Source organism: Gordionus sp. m RMFG-2023, chromosome 4, assembly GCF_954871325.1.
Source record: "Gordionus sp. m RMFG-2023 chromosome 4, tfGorSpeb1-WG-v2, whole genome shotgun sequence".
Lineage (NCBI taxonomy): Eukaryota > Metazoa > Nematomorpha > Gordioida > Chordodea > Parachordodidae > Gordionus > Gordionus sp. m RMFG-2023.
This window is the reverse complement of record NC_088778.1, coordinates 21,178,704-21,198,061: the sequence shown is the minus strand read 5'-3', so window position 1 is coordinate 21,198,061 and position 19,358 is coordinate 21,178,704. Positions and strand designations below refer to the sequence as shown.

Genomic DNA, 19,358 nt, shown 5'->3' with positions numbered 1-19,358 from the left:
AATAAACGTTTTTGATAATAAATATAAGTCAATTATCTATTTATTTAAAAATATATTATTAAAAATAAAACATCTTATTATTCATCCCACATTGGATGTACCTTATTAGATAGATATTAACGTACTGAAATATAGAATTATTTTTTTCATTTACATTCTTTAAAAGATATTTTCTGATTAGTCTTCTGTAAAATATATAATTATTCCCTATTGGTAAAGATTATTTGATTGTCATACGATATTAGATAAAATTAGATATACTGTAAATATACGACGTATAATATTATACTGTTTGTATTGTGCGTTAAATTTCTACTTAATTTATAATATAATTTTATAATTATATTTTATTTTATTAAGAAAAATAAGTTGAAGTTAGTCACTTTATAAAAAAGTATATTTGAGATATTATATTATTTAGCAATTTTATGGATCTATTAATAGTAATTAAAACATATTTCCCTTTTGTCTTAAGACTTATCTTTGGCTTATATTTCATTTCCTAAAAAACATTTTTGGTCTCACTTTTTTTATATATGTAACAATACGATTACTAATTTATAATAAAAAGAGTACTGCTTTTTATTTCAATTTATTTTAAACATCAAATTTTTATTAATTAATTTTCGAATTTTCCATTCTATTTTTATATATAAATCTATAAATAATATTTTATTAATTTATTACATTTCCTTTAAACATTTTAAAGTTAGATTTCTTCAATAAACTTCTTTGTTGGTTTACGGTTTTTTGATGAACAACATTATGCGGTAATAGATTTCATTACATTTTCCCCAGGATGTCTCCGGTGAATCATTCCTAACACTGCATTTCTTAATTTATTAGGAATAACCAATCTCCCATTCCATTCTATAATATCACGATCGACAGAAAGCTCTTCGTGTCGATTATAAAAATTAACGATTTCTTTATCTTTATGACGATCAAAGTTTCGCCAACTTTGCTGAATGTGCATTGCTACTTTTTTAAATATTAAATCTTGCTTCGACTCTTTTCGTAAAATATTTTCTGACAATTGCATATCATCCAAATTAATACTTCGAATATCCAAAGCATGTTTAGAATCTTGATTCTCTTTCGTGTCTAATATCAGAAGCCTTGATAATGCGTCGGCTATTACATTTTTATTACCAGGTCTATATTCTATTGTAAAATCATAAGAAGCCATCTTCCAGGCCCAACGTGTCAAACGATTATTAGAAATTTTAGGTAAATCGCGTTTCTCACCAAATAATCGCTCTAATGGTTTATGATCAGTTCGAAGTAAAAAATTTCAATTTTTCAATACCAAATAAAAGTGCTCGAGCTTCTTTATCAATCGGAGCGTAGTGTTTCTGATTCTAATAAAGTAAGTGACGCGAAAGAAATAGGTTTTGTCCTTCCGTCTACTAATTGATGTAACAACACAGCCCCTAATCCTGAATCAGATGCGTCGCATTCCAAAATTATAGGTAACTGCGCGTTATAAGGAATTAACGTTTCCTCAGATGACAATAATTTCTTTACCTCATCGAAGAAATTTTGTTCATCTTTCGACCACCGCCAAGGTACTTTCACGCTCGTTAATCTATGTAATAGCGCCGCTTTACAATGTAGATTACGAATAAAACGTTCATGATAATTCACGAGTCCTAGCTATCTAAGTTATTGTATATTTTTAAATTTTGTTGCATTTCGGATAGCCTTCACCTTTTCCGGGTTAGGATGTATACCGAATTTATCAATAATCACCCATAAAAATGAAACCGATTTTTGTAAAAATCTCACTTTTGTCAATTTCGCCTTAAGACCTGCTGTCTGTAATCTGTCCAACACTATTCGCAAATTATTTATGTGCTCCACATCATTTCGACCAGAAATATTTATGTTATCTAAATAGACACCAGTCATTTGGCAATTTTTTAGCAACTAATCCATATATCTTTGGAATATAGTAGGTGCACTTGCCAATCCAAAAGACAATCGTCGGTAACGGAATTAGCCCTTATGAGTCACTATCGTTAGTAATTCCTGAGATTCCTATTCTACTTCCATCTGTAAATACGCGCATCTTTCAGATCTATCACGGTAAATTTATCACCACCTTGGATTTTCTCTAACAAATCGTCTAAGGTAGGAATAACATGATGGCTATACAATAAACGCGGATTGAGTGTAACTTTGAAATTAGCACAAATTCGAATATCGCCATTACTCTTGCGTACATTTACGGTTGGAGTTGACCACTGTACCCTAGTATAGTCGAATCAATCTTCTTGATAATTCCTGCAGCCACTAATCAGTCTAATTCCATTTCAATTGCTTTGCGAAGTGGAAATGGTACCCTACGGGCTGGAAACGATCTTGGTACAGCGGTATCCTTTAAATGTATTCGCACTGCAAAATCACGTATATGTCCCATCTTATCATCAAAAATTTCTTGATGTTAATTAATCAAATCCGAATTCTAGAATCTAGTTATGCAACATTTTTCTTTTTCAATATCGTTGACCAAATTGCGTACTTGTTTAATCATAACCTGACGAGGCATTTCTAAATTGAATGCTATAATCCATGGTAATCCGAAAAGAGGCACCCCAGTTGTATTCATTATTACCACTGATAGGGTCCTTGTCTGTGATCCAATCCTCACATTGACTTGGGTCTCGCCTTTAACGTCTAACGGATGATCACCATATGCAGTCAATGGACTGGTTGGCCTAATTTTTGGTCGTCCAATACTTGTCCATATATCAATTCCTATCAATGACGCTTGTGCACCAGTGTCAAAATCAAATTCAACATCTAACCCATTTATCTCTGCGGTTTGTTTTGCTGATTCTCGATTTTGTTGATTCTTCCAAATATTATGAATAGAATCACTTGATGACACTCTTATATAATTTAAATTCTTTGATTTACAGCAAACTGCAAAATGACCAAATTTTTTTATTGCCGCATTTGTAGCTGGACATTTCACTTTTAGGTTATGAATAAAACCACATTTATAATATTTAAGTTTATTATAATCTTTATCATTATTATATTTGTATTTATTATTCTCTTTATCAAATGTATTATTATACTTGACTTTATTATAGCCTTTATCAAATGTAGTCGTCGTTTTAATTGGATGTTTATAATTATTATCATTTCTTTTGTTATTATCATTCATCTTATTAACAACAGGCATATTTTTATTTGCCATTTCTTTATCTGCTCGCTCAGAAGCTAATGCCAGATCAAGAATAATGGAAAGTCAGTACATTATTATCTCTATCAAGACCGTCGGGATATAGAGTTCTAAGATCTCTTTCCAATCCCGGTATTTTCATGCCAACCATAAACTGATCACGTAAACGCTCGTCAATATCATTAAGATAATGACAACGCTTGCCAATTGTTCTAATTTTATCAGCAAATTCAGTTATGGTTTCAGTTGTTCTCCGTAATCAAATCTAGAAGCAAAAGCTGTTGACGTAGGTTTAAAAAACTTAAAACATATTGACTTAATTTCCTTAAAAGATAAAGTTTCGATCGAATCAGAATAACAAAAACGGTCTACCAACTCAATATTCTTATTGCCAAAAAATGTTAAAAATATATCTTTATATTGACATTCAGATGGGCTTACGTTTTTTAACCGAAAACTGGCTTCCCATTGAGATAAGTATCTTGAAATCGTTGTATCATTGTCGAATTTATCAAATTTAATCGTAGATAAATCTGCCAATTTTTTTGAATCTCCATTTAAGGAATTATTTTCTCCATTTATCGTCGCCATTTGTAACAATATAACTACTAATTTATAATAAAACGACTACTCCTTTTTATTTCAATTTATTTCAAACATCAAATTTTTATTAATTAATTTTCGAATGTTCCATTCTATTTATATATATATAATATCTATAAATAATATTTTATTAATTTATTACAATATATAATTTGCTTTTTTCCAAAAAAGTATGAATTATAATCAATAGTTTAAGATATATTATTTGGGGGACAGGTGGTGGGGAGAGGACTAAGGAGGATATTTTTATTAGCCAAAATGATATTCATAAAAAGTGATAAATTTCTGAAGGGGATGGGATTTCCCTCTGCCCCCCCCTGGCTATGCCTATGCATAAATATATTTAGTAAACCCTAGAGTCTAAATTGCATCAAAAGGCAAGGTCGGTAGAAACACCACTTTTCAATAAATATATTAATAAGCTTTCTCTTAAAAAAAATTTGCAGTCTTAATAGTTTAGAACCCTGTAATCTTTCAACCATGATGGTCCAAGACGTGTCTATATTATTAGATTGGCGACTTATTCATTAATTGCATTTAAGCCTCTGCATATGAGTCATCCGTTGCACCATTTTATGGTTTGCGCGTCAATTTGATGATATGAATGTTACATCCAATTAATTGTTCATCTGATAAGTTATCTAGGTTACGACTCTGTAATGTTTCCCACCATTCATAACCACGATCAATCAGTATGTAATTTTCCAATGGGAGAAAAGATTTCAAAGTAGTCAAGGCCGAATTTAAATATCTTCAAATAGAAGCTAAATAAAAAATGACAGACAATAGAAACAAATATTCTAACTGTGAAAATATAAAAATAGTAAAGAAAGAATTAAAAAGGTTTAAATTTAAAATATATTAAATATTGTTAACTTAATAAAGTAAATAAATGAATAAATATATATATTTTGAGGTGAATAATGAATGAGTCCTATGTGTTTTTATATTTCGTATATATTTATCATTTATTATTAATCACCTCTAACACTGAGGTTTAATAATGGAGGTCTTGTAAAATATTTATAACACTTATGTTTTATTATATTCAGGCTCATAGGTGTAGCCATGAGAGGGGACGAGGAAAAATTTCTCGCTTCGCAAATTTTCCTCTCATTTTCAAAAGGTAACGAGTATTGCGTTTTTTTCTTAAAAATTATAGCAAAAATATTTTTTAATTTATTATATATTTTTTTTTAATTAACAATCTAAGCCGAATATCAACCAACAGAGTTCTTAATTTTTATTTTATTTTTGTTGTTGAATTTTATAGTCAAGTAGGACTGGGAACCAATATTAAAAACCCAAGATAAACGTAATATTGTATTGGTATTGGGTCACCAATATTGATATTGGTTTAAACAATATTTTCTTGGTATTGTTTATATTGATATTGGTTTAAATTACTAATTTAAGGAATAGAAATAGTTGTTTTAAAAAACCCGTAATTTCTAGTTTTAAAGAAAAAAAAATCATGAAGCATTACCATAAAATCAGGGCTAAGAACCAACTTTCAAAATTTTACTGAATCCGAATTCTTTTTTTAAACTAGGAATTTATTAGATGATGTAAATATAAAAAATTTTGAAAACCTAACCAAACAAATAATAAACGTATTGATTTTGAAACTTTTTATTTAGCACAAAAAATATAGCAAAATGAGTACACTAGAATATAACATAACTGTCTATTTATATAAAATACAGTGCGAAAGATTGATATAAATTTCATATAAGGAAAAATAATTTTAAGTTTTTGAGAAGAATCCTGCATGCGCATCCAACTTTTTAGGCATAGGAAAGTATGTTCATCTAGTGAACAACGTTGGTCAGTCATAACAGACCGTCCTTCTGATAACGCTCTTTCAGAGCTAGCTGGAATTGCAAGATAATTTCTTGCGATGATAATATTGGATATTTATTTTGATTTAATTTCCACCAGTCTATTGAATTTGTATCATTAGAAATTGTTACTTCTTCCACATATTTGCTTATTTCTAAGCTATTCTTATTATGACTATGTTTAACTTCAATTTATCATAAAAGGACAATTTTTTGGATTTATTTTCTGTTTCATTTATATGTTGAATTGAAATTATTTATTTTATAAATATTATATTCTTCTTGTTAGGTATCCAATGAGAGTGTATATACTATTATCTTTTAATAGGTGACTTGATATTTTAAACTGTGGGTCAATCATTGTTATATAATATACAGGTGTTTATTAAATTATAGTATTTATAAAGTTTTGTTAAGGCAGTTAAAGAAATAGTATTAGGAATATTATTGATCTTTTAATAGGTGACTTGATATTTTAAACTGTGGGTCAATCATTGTTATATAATATACAGGTGTTTATTAAATTATAGTATTTATAAAGTTTTGTTAAGGCAGTTAAAGAAATAGTATTAGGAATATTATTGTAACTTTCAACATGCTCAAAAATATTGGAATATAAAGGAATGATAGTTGAAACTGACGGAGTGTTTGCACATGCGGCCATCTCTGTAGAAAAATTAAATGGTTCCAGAAATTCTCGATATATTTTAATATTATTCCAGGTAAAGCACTAATAAATTTTTCTTCATTGGTGTTTTGTAAATGATTGGCATATGTTGTTAAATAGGGTTTGTGCAATATTGCCCTTTTAATCATTTGGTATGTTGATTTCCAAAGTGTTGGTATATCCAAAATTGGATTAGGAAATTATAAGGTTGGATTTTTTTCAAGAAATATTTTTTCGAGTTTATAAAATTTAGATATAGGAATTTAAAAAATTTTAATATTGTTTCTAAAGATTTATTTAAGGGTTCCAAGGCGGAAAAGCATTTGTACACATTATTTAAATTAAAATTATCTTTTTGATTTAAAATTTTTAGAAATGCTAAATGATTACTTGCATTGTCTAATGTAATACAAAAAAAATCAATTTCAAAATTTACTTTTAATACAGAATTAAAAATATTATAAATATTAATAGAATTATGTGCTGATTTAAAAAGAATGAAATCTAATAAATGATTATTTAATTTAAAATAATTATCAATAAAATGAACTGTTATGCCCATAAAGGGTATTTTATTTGGAGAGGACCATATGTCCATTGTTAAGGAAAATTTAGATGTAATGTTAAAAAGTACAGATTTTAGATTGTTAAAAGAGCTATGATAATGTTAATTTCTATTTAATTAAATGATTTAAATTAGTTTTATTATTTATATTATTAACTAAAAATGATTTTATTGTGTTAATTTTTTTACAGCCAATTTTATTTGTTTGTTCACATTTCCTATATAATGTTGGGTGTATGATTTAAGATGTGTCCATAACCCTGAGGTTCCAAAATTGGGAAGAGATTTTTTTTTGCATTTATTACAAATATCCTTCATCACAACTCGTATAAAATTCCCAGATTTTTGCTCTATTTCGTCTTTTATTAGATATTGATGATTGTTCTTGTTCATTATCATATTAGTATCATCAGCATTATCTATATTTACTAACACTATTTGGTCTTCATTCATTACAATATCCTAAATGAATAGATAAAAATTGATATCATGTAAAAAAAAATTTCCATAATAAAAATAAACTACAATTATAAATTATAAATAACACCAATATTGATATAACAATACAGAAAAGTTAATATTTCTAAAGTAATATCGGATGAAATAAGTTTAGGCAAGTTAAAGAAAGTAAAAAAAATATACCACGATAAAACCAAATAATTAAGTGTACTTATCTATTTTTAGTTAATATTATATTTAAACAATATATCAAACCAATACCAATATTTAATTATATATTGACATTGGTCCCACCCCTGCAGTCGAGATTGTTAATTTAATTAATAATGAAACAAAGAACGTACATTAATTTATATACTCTAATATTATAAATTATTATATTGAGAATATATGTCAATATTACTTATTTCTTCAGGTGAAAATGATTTAACTATGCCCTGATCACAGCATGAAATATTTTTTTACACAAATAAAGAAAATTAGTGGCCTACACATTTAAGTGTAGATTGTGCTTTAATTCTAATATTTAACTCGATGTCCAGCAGCTCTAATCTAAAAAAAACAAATGAAGGTAAACATATGAATTTAAATTAAATTATGATAAAGACATTTTTATGAAGATGATATAATAGTTTTTTTGAATAGAATCAAATATTTTTAGTAAATTCCCCAAATAAATTATTTATTTATTATATATAATCCTTTCCATCCTCTGCGCTAACGTGTGTTTAGCACAACAAATGATATGTTGAGCATGCGCTATTGTTTTATTCAAAATTTTGAAATGCAATTGTTGTTAAAAATAAATAAATATGATTACAATTAACATATCTTATAATATATTTTTTATTATCTATGGGAAAAAAATAAATTAAAAGAAAATTTATATTTACTATTTAGCATTTTTAAGTAACGAGTTAATTTTTTTGAATAGCGAGTAACAACGCGTTCCACGAGATAACGAGTAACGGCAACGCGTCCTTTTTTCAAACACAGCACTAAAAAAAAGCCATTTTTGTAAAAAAAGTGAAAGACCAAAATTATTCTTTAGAAAAATATAACTTAGCCAAAGGCCTATAATATGTGGCCTTAAGGACCTCCAATAAAGTGTATTGGGGAAAACTAACCTAATAGTGCACCCCCCCCTTCACCCTTAGCAAAATTCTGGCTATGCCTATATTCACGTTTGTTTTTCTGTAAACTAATTAATTTTAATAAAAAATGTAATCACATAATTTTTATAATTATATTTTTTAAATATGGGATCAAAAAAATAAAAGTATACATAAAAAATTGTTAATTAAATAACACTAAGCAGCGATACTCTTATATAAAATAATAGATGATTTAATAAAGGAAAACCTCAAATTCAAAATAATAAATTATAAAGTGCTCAATATAAATACTAAATATTAAGACGTGACCTTAGCTTGTACCTATTTTGATTAAATTAAGCTATAATTAATAATATTCCCTTAGTTTGGTTATCTTAAAAAAGGTAGTCACATACATTCAGTCTACCCTTTGCTCCTCTAAGGTTAAATAACTCGGAGCAAAAAAACAAAAAATATTTTATTTTAAAAACACCCTTATACTTAGATACTAAATATTATAACTTGGCCTTTATGTGGTACCTATTTTAATTAAATTAAAAAATTATTTAATAAAATATCATATACAATTTAATAAGTTTCATTAAATCCATGATGAAATAAAATATATTAGATATTTTACCATTATTTATTGGTAAACTATTAATCTATAAATTTATAAATTGTCGTCATCCTAAATTAATAGTTAAAAATAGATATTATATAAAAATCTGAAATATTCTACTTTTCTAAAAATTACTATTCAGTTACTATATAAATTGTATAAAATACATTTGAGCAAATATTAAGTAAAATGCAAAGATCATAAACACTTATAGGCCTTCAAAATTTCGATGAAACACAACAGGTACTTTTATTTCACGCGCTGAAATGGGAGAGACTATTATTTCACAATTTTCTTTATAAGGTGACCTCTTTGATTTGTCTCGTATATATTCTTCATCTTGAAAATGATATAATTATAGATAATATTTTAAAAATATTAAAGTTTGTAAAATTTATAGTAAAAAATTTACCATCTACAAATATCTCTTCCTCTATATCATTGTATAATGGGGTTTTCCCTGTAATTCTTAAATCTTTCAATAAGTTTTGCTTGTAAATTATTCTGCCACAATTTAAAATATGTTTGGTTTTATCGAAATTAATATTTGGCTCATCTTCTACATTGGTGAGATCATTTTTAAAATGGGTAACCGGTTTGGAGCGCCAATTTTGATGTCTATTATATAAAAAATTTCCGCGTTTTATTAAAATTTTAGGGTGTTGCTTTTCATGAGGTATTGATGCTTTAGAATAATATCTTTGGGTTTGAGCTAAATGAATGTTCTTATCTTTAAATGTATTCATTTGGACGGTGTTGTTTCTAGACAATATGTCCGATAATTTGTATTTTTTAAATACTGTGGATGCGTCAGATCCTTTTTTTATGAAAAATAATGCAAATACTATTGTGTATAAAAATTTTAATTGTAACCTGAAAACATAGTTTCACTATTAGTGGCGATTTCAGAATCATCTTTAGTAGTCATTGTACTATATCCATGGTCGCTTCCTATTTTTCTCCTACATGACGAGGTTGAAGGCAACTGATTATTATTAGTTACAGTCATATCTATATAGTGATTGAAAAAGGAGGGATATTAATTATTTTGGAAGCTTTTTAAAAATTTTTATTTTTGCCTTGGTCTCCATGATCGGTCACAACATGCAGTAGTGTATCATGGCTATCCAATCCCTGACAAAAGCTATCTTGAAAACTGGTCTGACATTCATTACTACAATCTTGATCTTGATCATTTATCAAATCCTCATCTCTTCTCCTAATATTGTGCCTTGTGGAAAGGATTGTCGAAGAACGTTTCGGTCCTTGTAAATAAAGATAAAGCACGAGAACAAAACAGCCCAAACACCCAGCTATTCCTCCTAAAATAGCTGGCAAGGGGGTTTTATCGTTCGAAATCGATTTAATTTTGTAAGGGACATCGGAGGGAGCGAGAGATATCATACGGAAATATGGAACCTTGGAATTTACTTTGAGAATATTACGCATAAATTATTGTATGGAAAAAAATTATTACTAGTAAACTAATAAATTTAAATCATTTCTGACTTTTAGAATCATCGAAGTCGCCTCCTTCATCATTCCTATAGTTGTAAAAACGGTTACTATTAGCAAATAGAAGATCTTCTCGATGTCTGTTCAATTTTTCATACTTATTACCGAGAGAATGGAATGAAAAATTGCCTGGTAAATTTTTGATCCCACCAGTGCAATTCATTGAAGCAAAACAAGAAGGGTTTTTAAATGGTATTATATTATACGTCATATTCTGTTTTTCATAAAAGTGTGTGCACCATTCACAACCTATCAGGCCTAAACAGTTTAAATAATTGGAGCCAAGAATTTGACAATTTTGTGATGTAACAATTTTTAAATATTCCGAATGTTGACAAAAATCGTTGTTTATAATGTATTCGTCGGCAGGACAATTCGGAATGGTGGAATAGAGTTTTTCTTAGGAAACCATAATTTGCAAAAAATAAATTGTTATATTTAAACAAATATTCAACGTATGTATAATTTATCCTGATAAAAACAACTAATCATTGAATTATTTATAAATTTTAGCTACTTAAAATATAGCAATAAACTTATACTCGAAATATAATATCTTAGGCTGAGGCCATGGTAAAGAATTCTGGGCTCTTTTGCGACCATTATATAAAAATCGATGTGTTTTCAAATGAAGATTCATGTCTATTATACAAAATATTCTTTAAATCAAAAAATGAATAAAAATTGGTGAAGTTTAAGAATTAAAATATAACACTACACCCTAATTCAATTGATTTAATGTAAAAAAGAAAGTTTTCTTTATGATAAACTTATTGCGAAACGCTCGATTTTTTATTTGCTGTCTTTTAACATTGCTAGCTAAAACAACGTACTTTGACTAGCCATAAGATTATAAAAATATATATTTTTTTAAAACCCATTAGACACCCACGGGTCGTCAAATAAGAAGATCTTAAAAATGTTTCTTTATCGTATTGATTAGCTATATAAAACTCTGTGGCATCTTTGACTTCGCACTCGCATGGGCATTCACAATCTGTTGTAGCCTCTATCGAATTTAACAAGTCTTCACTTTTTTCGTTTATATATTTTTTGGTCTCTTTTTCTAGTCGAAGACCGCAGTCAAAACAAGTGTTTTGGTATCTTCAATTTGAATAATAAAGAATTAAAATTTCGAAATTATAATAATGATGTGCTTTTCGTGAAATCAATTAGAAGATTATGTTGTCATTATAATAAGATATAATAATATTAACCTACTACAGGGGCAAAAAACCGGACATTGACCACCTAAACCATAATCAGGTTCAGATTTTTGTATCTTGTCATGACGAGAGGAATTTAATTCGCGAGGCCTACTTATAACCACCACGAATAAGTTAGTTCTATCAATGGGTAGCAAGACAAAAGGTTCTTTGCATTTTTTATTATCGAAGGATGCTTTAGAATTAAAGTTTTTATATTTTGAAAAAGTTTAACTATATCAATTCATGATTTTGCAAACCTTTCATCTGCTTATTCCTCTTATTTTTCTCTTCACCCTGACAGCCCTAAGTTAAACCATATATACCATTTAAAACTTTACTAGGACTCTCATATTTGATCGTTTAGAATAAAAAAGGAAAGTCTTAGGAAGAAAAACTTGAACTCGTCGAATGTTTTGAAATGAATTAATTCTCGAAGATAATGATTTATATGTTAAGACAAAGTATATTTCTATCTGAAAAAGTTATTTTCAATAACTCTACTACTTACCTCTAACATATTATTTGTGCTCCGAGAACTTCTTCAACCCAGCCGCTAACTCTTTTCACTTTAATGCAGTTTAAAAATCATCACAAGCCTGAATTCCTCCATACCCTATAGCAGCATATTCTATATATTAATTCCCTCTTAAACCAAAAAAAGTAATATAATTAATGGGAGAGACTTTTGAAATCAATGAAATTGCGTAATTCATCCTCTATTATACTCGTAGTTGCAAACGCATATCCGAAACGCAAAATTTCCGAAGATCCTTTATTAATAAGGCAACTGGTTGAGGTTACTGCTGGGCGAAATCCAGGCGTTGCGCTTACCAAGTCGACAAAAAAACGCGGTTCAGCACGTATTATATGCTCGCCCACTATCGGGTTAGAACGTGAATCAATATTGAAAGATGAAAAATATGAGGATGTGAGAACGTATCCGAATGAGTCTATAATAAGGCAACGTACCTATCATAAAATATATTTTTGTCGCCTGTTATAAAAACTATCAATATTTAATAGCTAAATCTAATTCAAGAGTTTAATCAATATGCCATTTTTTTCAATAATCAATAATAAATAGTCATAGTTTATATAAAATGGTCAATAATGAGAAAAATATGTGTCATTAATGCACAAAATTTAAATCAGGGATCAGGAACATGGCCATGCTTAGGGTATGGAAGGCGAAAAATCGTAAGCGGAGAATATTTCAAACTATGGAAAGCCAAATTTAAAAAAAAACTTGGAATATTTTCAAAAGATAGGTAAAATTCTGATTCAACCATTACCAAATAAAGAAGAAAATTCTGATTCACCCATCATTCCATAGTAATGTTATGTGAAGCAAACTAGAATTCAAAAAAATATTTACAGGCTATTAAAAAAATATTATATTTATATTTTTCCTAAAACATCTCGGAACGGTTCCGATTTACCATTCTATAATTTTTTTTAAGCTCTGTTCCTCGAATTTTAGTTTATAAGATAAAACCGTATTTATTGGTTATATTCAGTTAAATAAAGAAAGAATGTTCTCAATTAAAATTTGTATATAATAAATAAATATATTTTGAAATTTATTATAAATGAAATTAAGAGGTACTTTATCAAAATTATCAGAAACATCATGACTGTAAAATTCCACACATGATTCATCTTCCCTTTCTTCAATTAAAGAACAACGGCAAGCTGGAAACGTTACAAGTAAAAGTTTATATAAGAACCGTTCAGAAATAGCAATTTCGACCTTTAAACCAATATTATTGGCTGGTTTGTAAGATATTTTTATAACGTGATTTATTAGAGATGTATTCATTTTGTTGATACGGGAGTACTCAAATTTATATTCAGGTTCCTTTTATTTATAAAAAAATATAGTAGCTTATAAATATACCAAAAGATCTAGAGATCTATATTACACTTAAATACAAGTTATAGTTTAATAATGAAATTAATGATTAATAATATAACATTAAACATAATCTTGAATTATTAGGAAGTTAAATTACATTAACAAAATCAGAACCTTAATTCTTATTCGTGGAGAATCGATTGATTTCAATATAAGGGAAATGTCTAAAGGATGCCATATTCTATGTTCTCGAACCCCTGGAACAAGAAATGTAACATGGCTATGTAATATGTATGAATCTAAGTTGCGAATGTGAGTAGGCGTAAGCTTAATTTTGTTATTCGACTCATAAGTTTTATTATTGTAATAAACATGACTAAGAAAAGCGTCAATTTGGTGTGAGGCGAGGTTTATGAGGTGCTCAAATGTTTGATCTAGAAAAAGTAAAATGTTTATTAGAGCATTTATAAATTCCATAAATCAATCAAAATACTGACGGTCCGGATTTGCACTAGGATATGGAGAAATCTTTAAAATTTATAGTATCAGTCTTTTAATCTTTTTAAGACTTGATTTTACCGGAATTGATTCCCACAAGTATATCGTGAAAATCCTATTATTTGAATTTGCGACAAATTTTGAATATCGAATTTTCCATAGATTTTTGTATACTAATTAAAGTTAACATCCAAATGTTCATGGAAATGTGCCTGAAATTCATAGGGCAGGCCAATATATATGACGGAGTATAATTTCGGTTAAATCAGGTCTTTAAAAATTAAAAAACGCGTGCTGAAAATTATTTCAATTTTAAAGCTAACCTCATTTCATGAATTCCTCTCTATGATATATAATATACTACTATTATATAAAAAAATTCTGATGGGTCAGGTTCAATCTTTAGTAAATAGGCCATTTTTATTACAAATTAACCTGTGTTTCGGACGACCAACTTAAAAATGTGAAACTTGTTATGTTAATTATTTAAGTTGTAAATGTAAATTTTAAAGCGCTAGCTCAACCAGATCCAAAGATATACTCCTTTAAAGTCGAAATGATTTGATTAAATCTTGTTTTTTACAAAAATATTTAGGATAAGCCTTTAGAAAATATCAAAAAAAATATTAAAAGATAGTATATTTTCGTATTTATCGCAACTAATGCTTGTAGTTTATTTTACATTTTGTTTTATTCATAAGATTTTTTTATCTAGCGCTTATAGTTTGTGTTGATCTTAATTTTATTAATTTTTTTACAATCGAATATATTTCTTACAACGCATTTGAAGTTTTGGTTCACTCACTTAATCGAATAATTTATTTACAATGCAATATACCTTTAAAATATATTACAACTCTTTTTTTTTAATCTTTCTCTTTTTCTTGTTAAGTAAAAATATGCAACTCCTTTTTTTTACTACACTTAATGTTTTAAATAAATATCTTCAACTCTTAACTTGCTTATTTTCTTATTTAAATTTTTGAGACCATTTTAAATTTCACTTGTTATTTTTTACAATTCAATTTCAAAATAATATTAAATTGAAAAAAAATATCAATGGCTAAAAATGTCGATAAAAAATAATAATAACTATCGATTTTTTACATACTATAAGCTAAATACACAAATCTTATAAATAAATTTAAAAAAAACACAAACTATAAGCATGGATAAGAAAAAAAAATATAATGAATAAAACAAAATGTAAAATAAACTATAAGCATTATTTATTGTGATAAATACGAAAATATATTATAACATTTTATATAATCTATGTAAATCTCATATAAGTTAATAGAATAGGACAGGCCACCTTGTAAGAATACCTTCGACTTCCCCCTTATTCCCGGCGGAGATATTTTTCCATTTCATTATCCGTCATATCTAAACCATCAAATCTAATTCCTGGATGTTCTCCATTGATTATAGTGGTCTCCTCTGTTTTCTACAACAGATGTCATCGTCTTTATCATTCCTTCTACTAATGACACTGTTGGTCTTGTCACAGGAATCGTTTGCATCGGCTGTCTGACATTCCGGTATGGTTCTACTTGTCATCTAGGTCCGCGGGAATACCCATCCTGCAGATGATATCTTGATTGACAATGATAACACGTTCGAAAGAGGTATCGCCCTCTTCTCGGTTGGAAAGATTGGGACGCTGGTGGGAGTCATTCTGACTTACTGCCATCCTCTGTTCCACTGATATATACACTAATCCGGACGATTATAATGCGTAGATATATAAATTTGTGAATTACCATCATGAATTTTATACTTTAATAAAAAAAATTTAATATCTTTTTTTTAAAAAAACAAGCAATTTTTTTCAACACCAAATTTTTTTTATTAAATCAAAAAAAACTTTTTTTTATCAACACAATAATGATTACACCAATTCATCCCATAAAACAAATTTTTTGAAATAATTTTCCAAAAAAAATAACTTTTAATCATCACTTTTTCACTTATTTTATAATTAATGATCCTTATCACACTGTGACACCCCATAATCACTTTATATATTTTTTTGGTTTGACAGCGCTCGTAAATTTCATTTAGTTAATAGATCTTTTCTCTTTCATTTCTTGGTTAATGATATACCAAATTTGATATTCTCCTCCTTATGCTGAATTATCAACAACTATTTTTTTAAATTTCACGACCTTGTTCCTTTCTTTTAATTTTACAATTTAATCAATCAGCGGTATTTACTTTTAGCATTTAACATATATTTTCTTCAACGTGTTTATTTGTATAATACAAGTTAACAAGGACATATCCCCTCTCATGTGTGATCAGTCACTACCCCTTATATATATAATATTTAAGTTAAGATTTCAATTATCTAACAAGATTTCCTATTTTTCTTTCAACACTTAGCAACCGGACTTAGTCTTCCAGGTTCCACTCCCCTCCGTACTGTATCTGAATGTCTCATACACTCTCTCCCATCCTCAAAGTTGAGTTGTAGGAAAAATGGGTTCATATCGTCCGAGTATGCTTTTAATAATGGCTTTTCCCATTTTTTTTTTTAAAGAAAGAGTTGTAATATATTTTAAAGGTTAATTGCATTGTAAATTAATTATTCGATTAAGTGAGTGAACCAAAACATTAATTGCGTTTCAAGAAATATATTCGATAGAGTCAGGCAATTAAAACATTGATATAGTCATGCAACTAAAATAATATAATATATTTAATAAAAATATGCAATGTATCGATGTTAAAATAAAAAAATCCATTGCGTATACCAAATATCATGTCCTGTGTCGATATGTAAGCAAGCAAGCTCACAAAGATACGATTATTATTAGGAGGCTATATTGTAAAATAAACATATTTTGATATTTTATATACAGATTATAATTTAAAAAAATCCGCTTGTTTTTAACGTATTCCATTTTGTCGTTGTTATGGGATCTACTAACGTTATTACAGTGTTATGCTGATTTGATGGAAAACATTTCCTTTTTTTTTAAATTTATGTGCAATTAAAATTATTTGAATTATAAAAAATTGTTACAATAACATATTTAAATATTCTTATCAATTTTTACAGGTTCAATAATTTTATTTACAAACGAATTAAAAATATAGAAATGTTTTCCATTAAATCTGCACAACTATGTATTTGATTAATGAGCAATCTCTTTTCCTCAACTATGAGATAAAAGGAGGATGGTGAAGGTACATAGGAATGTAAAATGGAAATATATATCCCTCAGTAATTTTATCCATTTTTATTATTTTGACTAACCACAAAAAATCGTCAAAAATACATGTGGTCGATCTTTTTTCTAAATATGCGTTACGACGATTTTTTGGTGGTTAGCCAGAGTACTAAAAAAAAAATATTATTAAGGATATATATAATTCTTACATCTGCATGAACCCTCACTTCATTCTTTTGCCCCATAAGTGACATCAAATAATAAGGAAATAGATTCATAATAACGACAGGTATACCTACAAATTATGAAGAAATTTAATTAATAAGAGCAAAATGGAATATGATAAAGATAAGAGATATTTTTCTAATAGTTTGACATAAAATTTCAAAATATGTTTTAGGAGTTGCTTGCTTACATATAGCCCCAGGACATCATATTGGTTATACTTAATGGTTTTTTTAATACCAATACAATACATATTTGTATTAAGTATATTATATTATAACGATTTTAAATATAACGGCATCTATATATTTTTTTATTTATAAAAATAATAATTAAAATAAAAAGACAAGAATGGCTATCGAAATTTGTGATAAAACAGTTAAATATGAAGGTAATAAACATTCCTAGCGAATATCCACACCCAAAAAATCCTCTCTCAACAATGTTAATATTTTATTTTTACCGAAAATAAGAAAACAGTTAGAATTTTTTATAATATTTTGATATTTTCCAATGCAGAATTTTAAGGGCTATAAAATGATATATAATTTGTAACTCTATTTTAAGCATTTTTTAAAAAAAGATTTAATGAAATCACGCCTTGGGCGAATTTCGACTTTGAATATATCCCTGGATCTGATTGAGCTAGCGCTCAAATATTTTTATTTCACTAAAATATATAGCATAGGCAGGCGCGTACGTAGGAATCTGGTCTGGGGGGGGGGGGTTAATAAATTTTTTTAAGAAATATTATTGTTTTTTAAAAATATCAAGCATAAATTTATTAGGACTAATAACTATTTCTAATACACAATTTTAAATTTATGTGAATTATAAAAAAATTATATATGTAAAGAATGACCCAAAATAGAAATTTTAATTTTTTGAGCCTTTACACAAAAATTTTCTGCATTTTGTATGTTATATATTAATATATATTTACAATGTAAAATCCAATCTTCATTGTGATTGAGCTAATTTTTCAATTATCTCATCCTTGCTTGTCGTCAAATGCCTATGAATATTCAAAAATCCAAACCTTTCAATCTACTTTCAGATGTTGTACTTCTTGGTATGTTTTTCAGAGACCTGCAGGCTCGGCCCCCGGGCTAGACAGTATTTTAATTTTTTTAAATATACCCGGGCCGGGCCCGATTTTTTTATAAAAAAACACCCAAGCCGGGCCTGAATAATTTTAAAAAAACACACAATCCGGGCTGTATTTTTTAAAACAGCCTATATTTGAAATCGTTATTATTAGCTATAAAAATCAAAAATAAATATAATTTATTTTTAAAAAATCCGTGCGGGGCCTGAAAATTTTATTTTAAAAAAAGCCGGGCCCGGGACTGAAATTTTTTTAAAAAAAGTCGAGTCGGGCCTAAAATTTTTTTAAAAAAATCCGGGCCGTGCCCTGCAAATGATACTTCTGCAGGCCTCTGTTATTCTTCTTAAAAAAGAGAATGTTCTCTCATTAGTTTACTAATGGGAAGAGTTTATAAACCCTTTTAATACATTGGGAATTTAATCTAAAATGTGTTTGAAATAATGCAGAGCATCCATAGCATTTTTTGGGACTGTATCAACCATAGTTAATCTTATAAACATAATTATTCAGCTAGTAAGGCATCATAAGATACTTTAACATCTTCATAATAAAAATCTAACAAATATTTTTTTTTATCACCATCTGAAAAAGGTTGGGAAGGCTTTTGTGGAAGTAATATTTGCAGATTAGTAAGTGCTGCATGATGAATTAAAAATTCATTTATTTGGGTTATAAATGTATCTGTATTTAAGATATACTCTTCTACTGATCCTATATTAATGTTTTAAC

The 19,358-nt window shown here is 27.8% G+C and overlaps 1 protein-coding gene across 1 annotated transcript in view; it reads right to left on the bottom strand.

The window, feature by feature from the left end:
* Positions 1–8,220: 8,220 nt before the first annotated feature.
* Positions 8,221–19,358, bottom strand: part of LOC135929187 (uncharacterized) — a 41,789-nt gene continuing 30,651 nt past the window's right edge. Inside the window, exons 13-23 of the mRNA XM_065465734.1 lie at positions 13,797–14,056; positions 13,374–13,625; positions 12,451–12,736; positions 11,777–11,960; positions 11,437–11,663; positions 10,554–10,958; positions 10,118–10,474; positions 9,918–10,055; positions 9,457–9,861; positions 9,292–9,383; positions 8,221–8,326 (exon numbers count right to left, since the gene is read on the bottom strand). Coding sequence (XP_065321806.1) covers positions 8,315–8,326; positions 9,292–9,383; positions 9,457–9,861; positions 9,918–10,055; positions 10,118–10,474; positions 10,554–10,958; positions 11,437–11,663; positions 11,777–11,960; positions 12,451–12,736; positions 13,374–13,625; positions 13,797–14,056 — 2,618 coding nt within the window. The 3' untranslated portion in view covers positions 8,221–8,314. The remainder of the gene's footprint in view (positions 8,327–9,291; positions 9,384–9,456; positions 9,862–9,917; positions 10,056–10,117; positions 10,475–10,553; positions 10,959–11,436; positions 11,664–11,776; positions 11,961–12,450; positions 12,737–13,373; positions 13,626–13,796; positions 14,057–19,358) is intronic.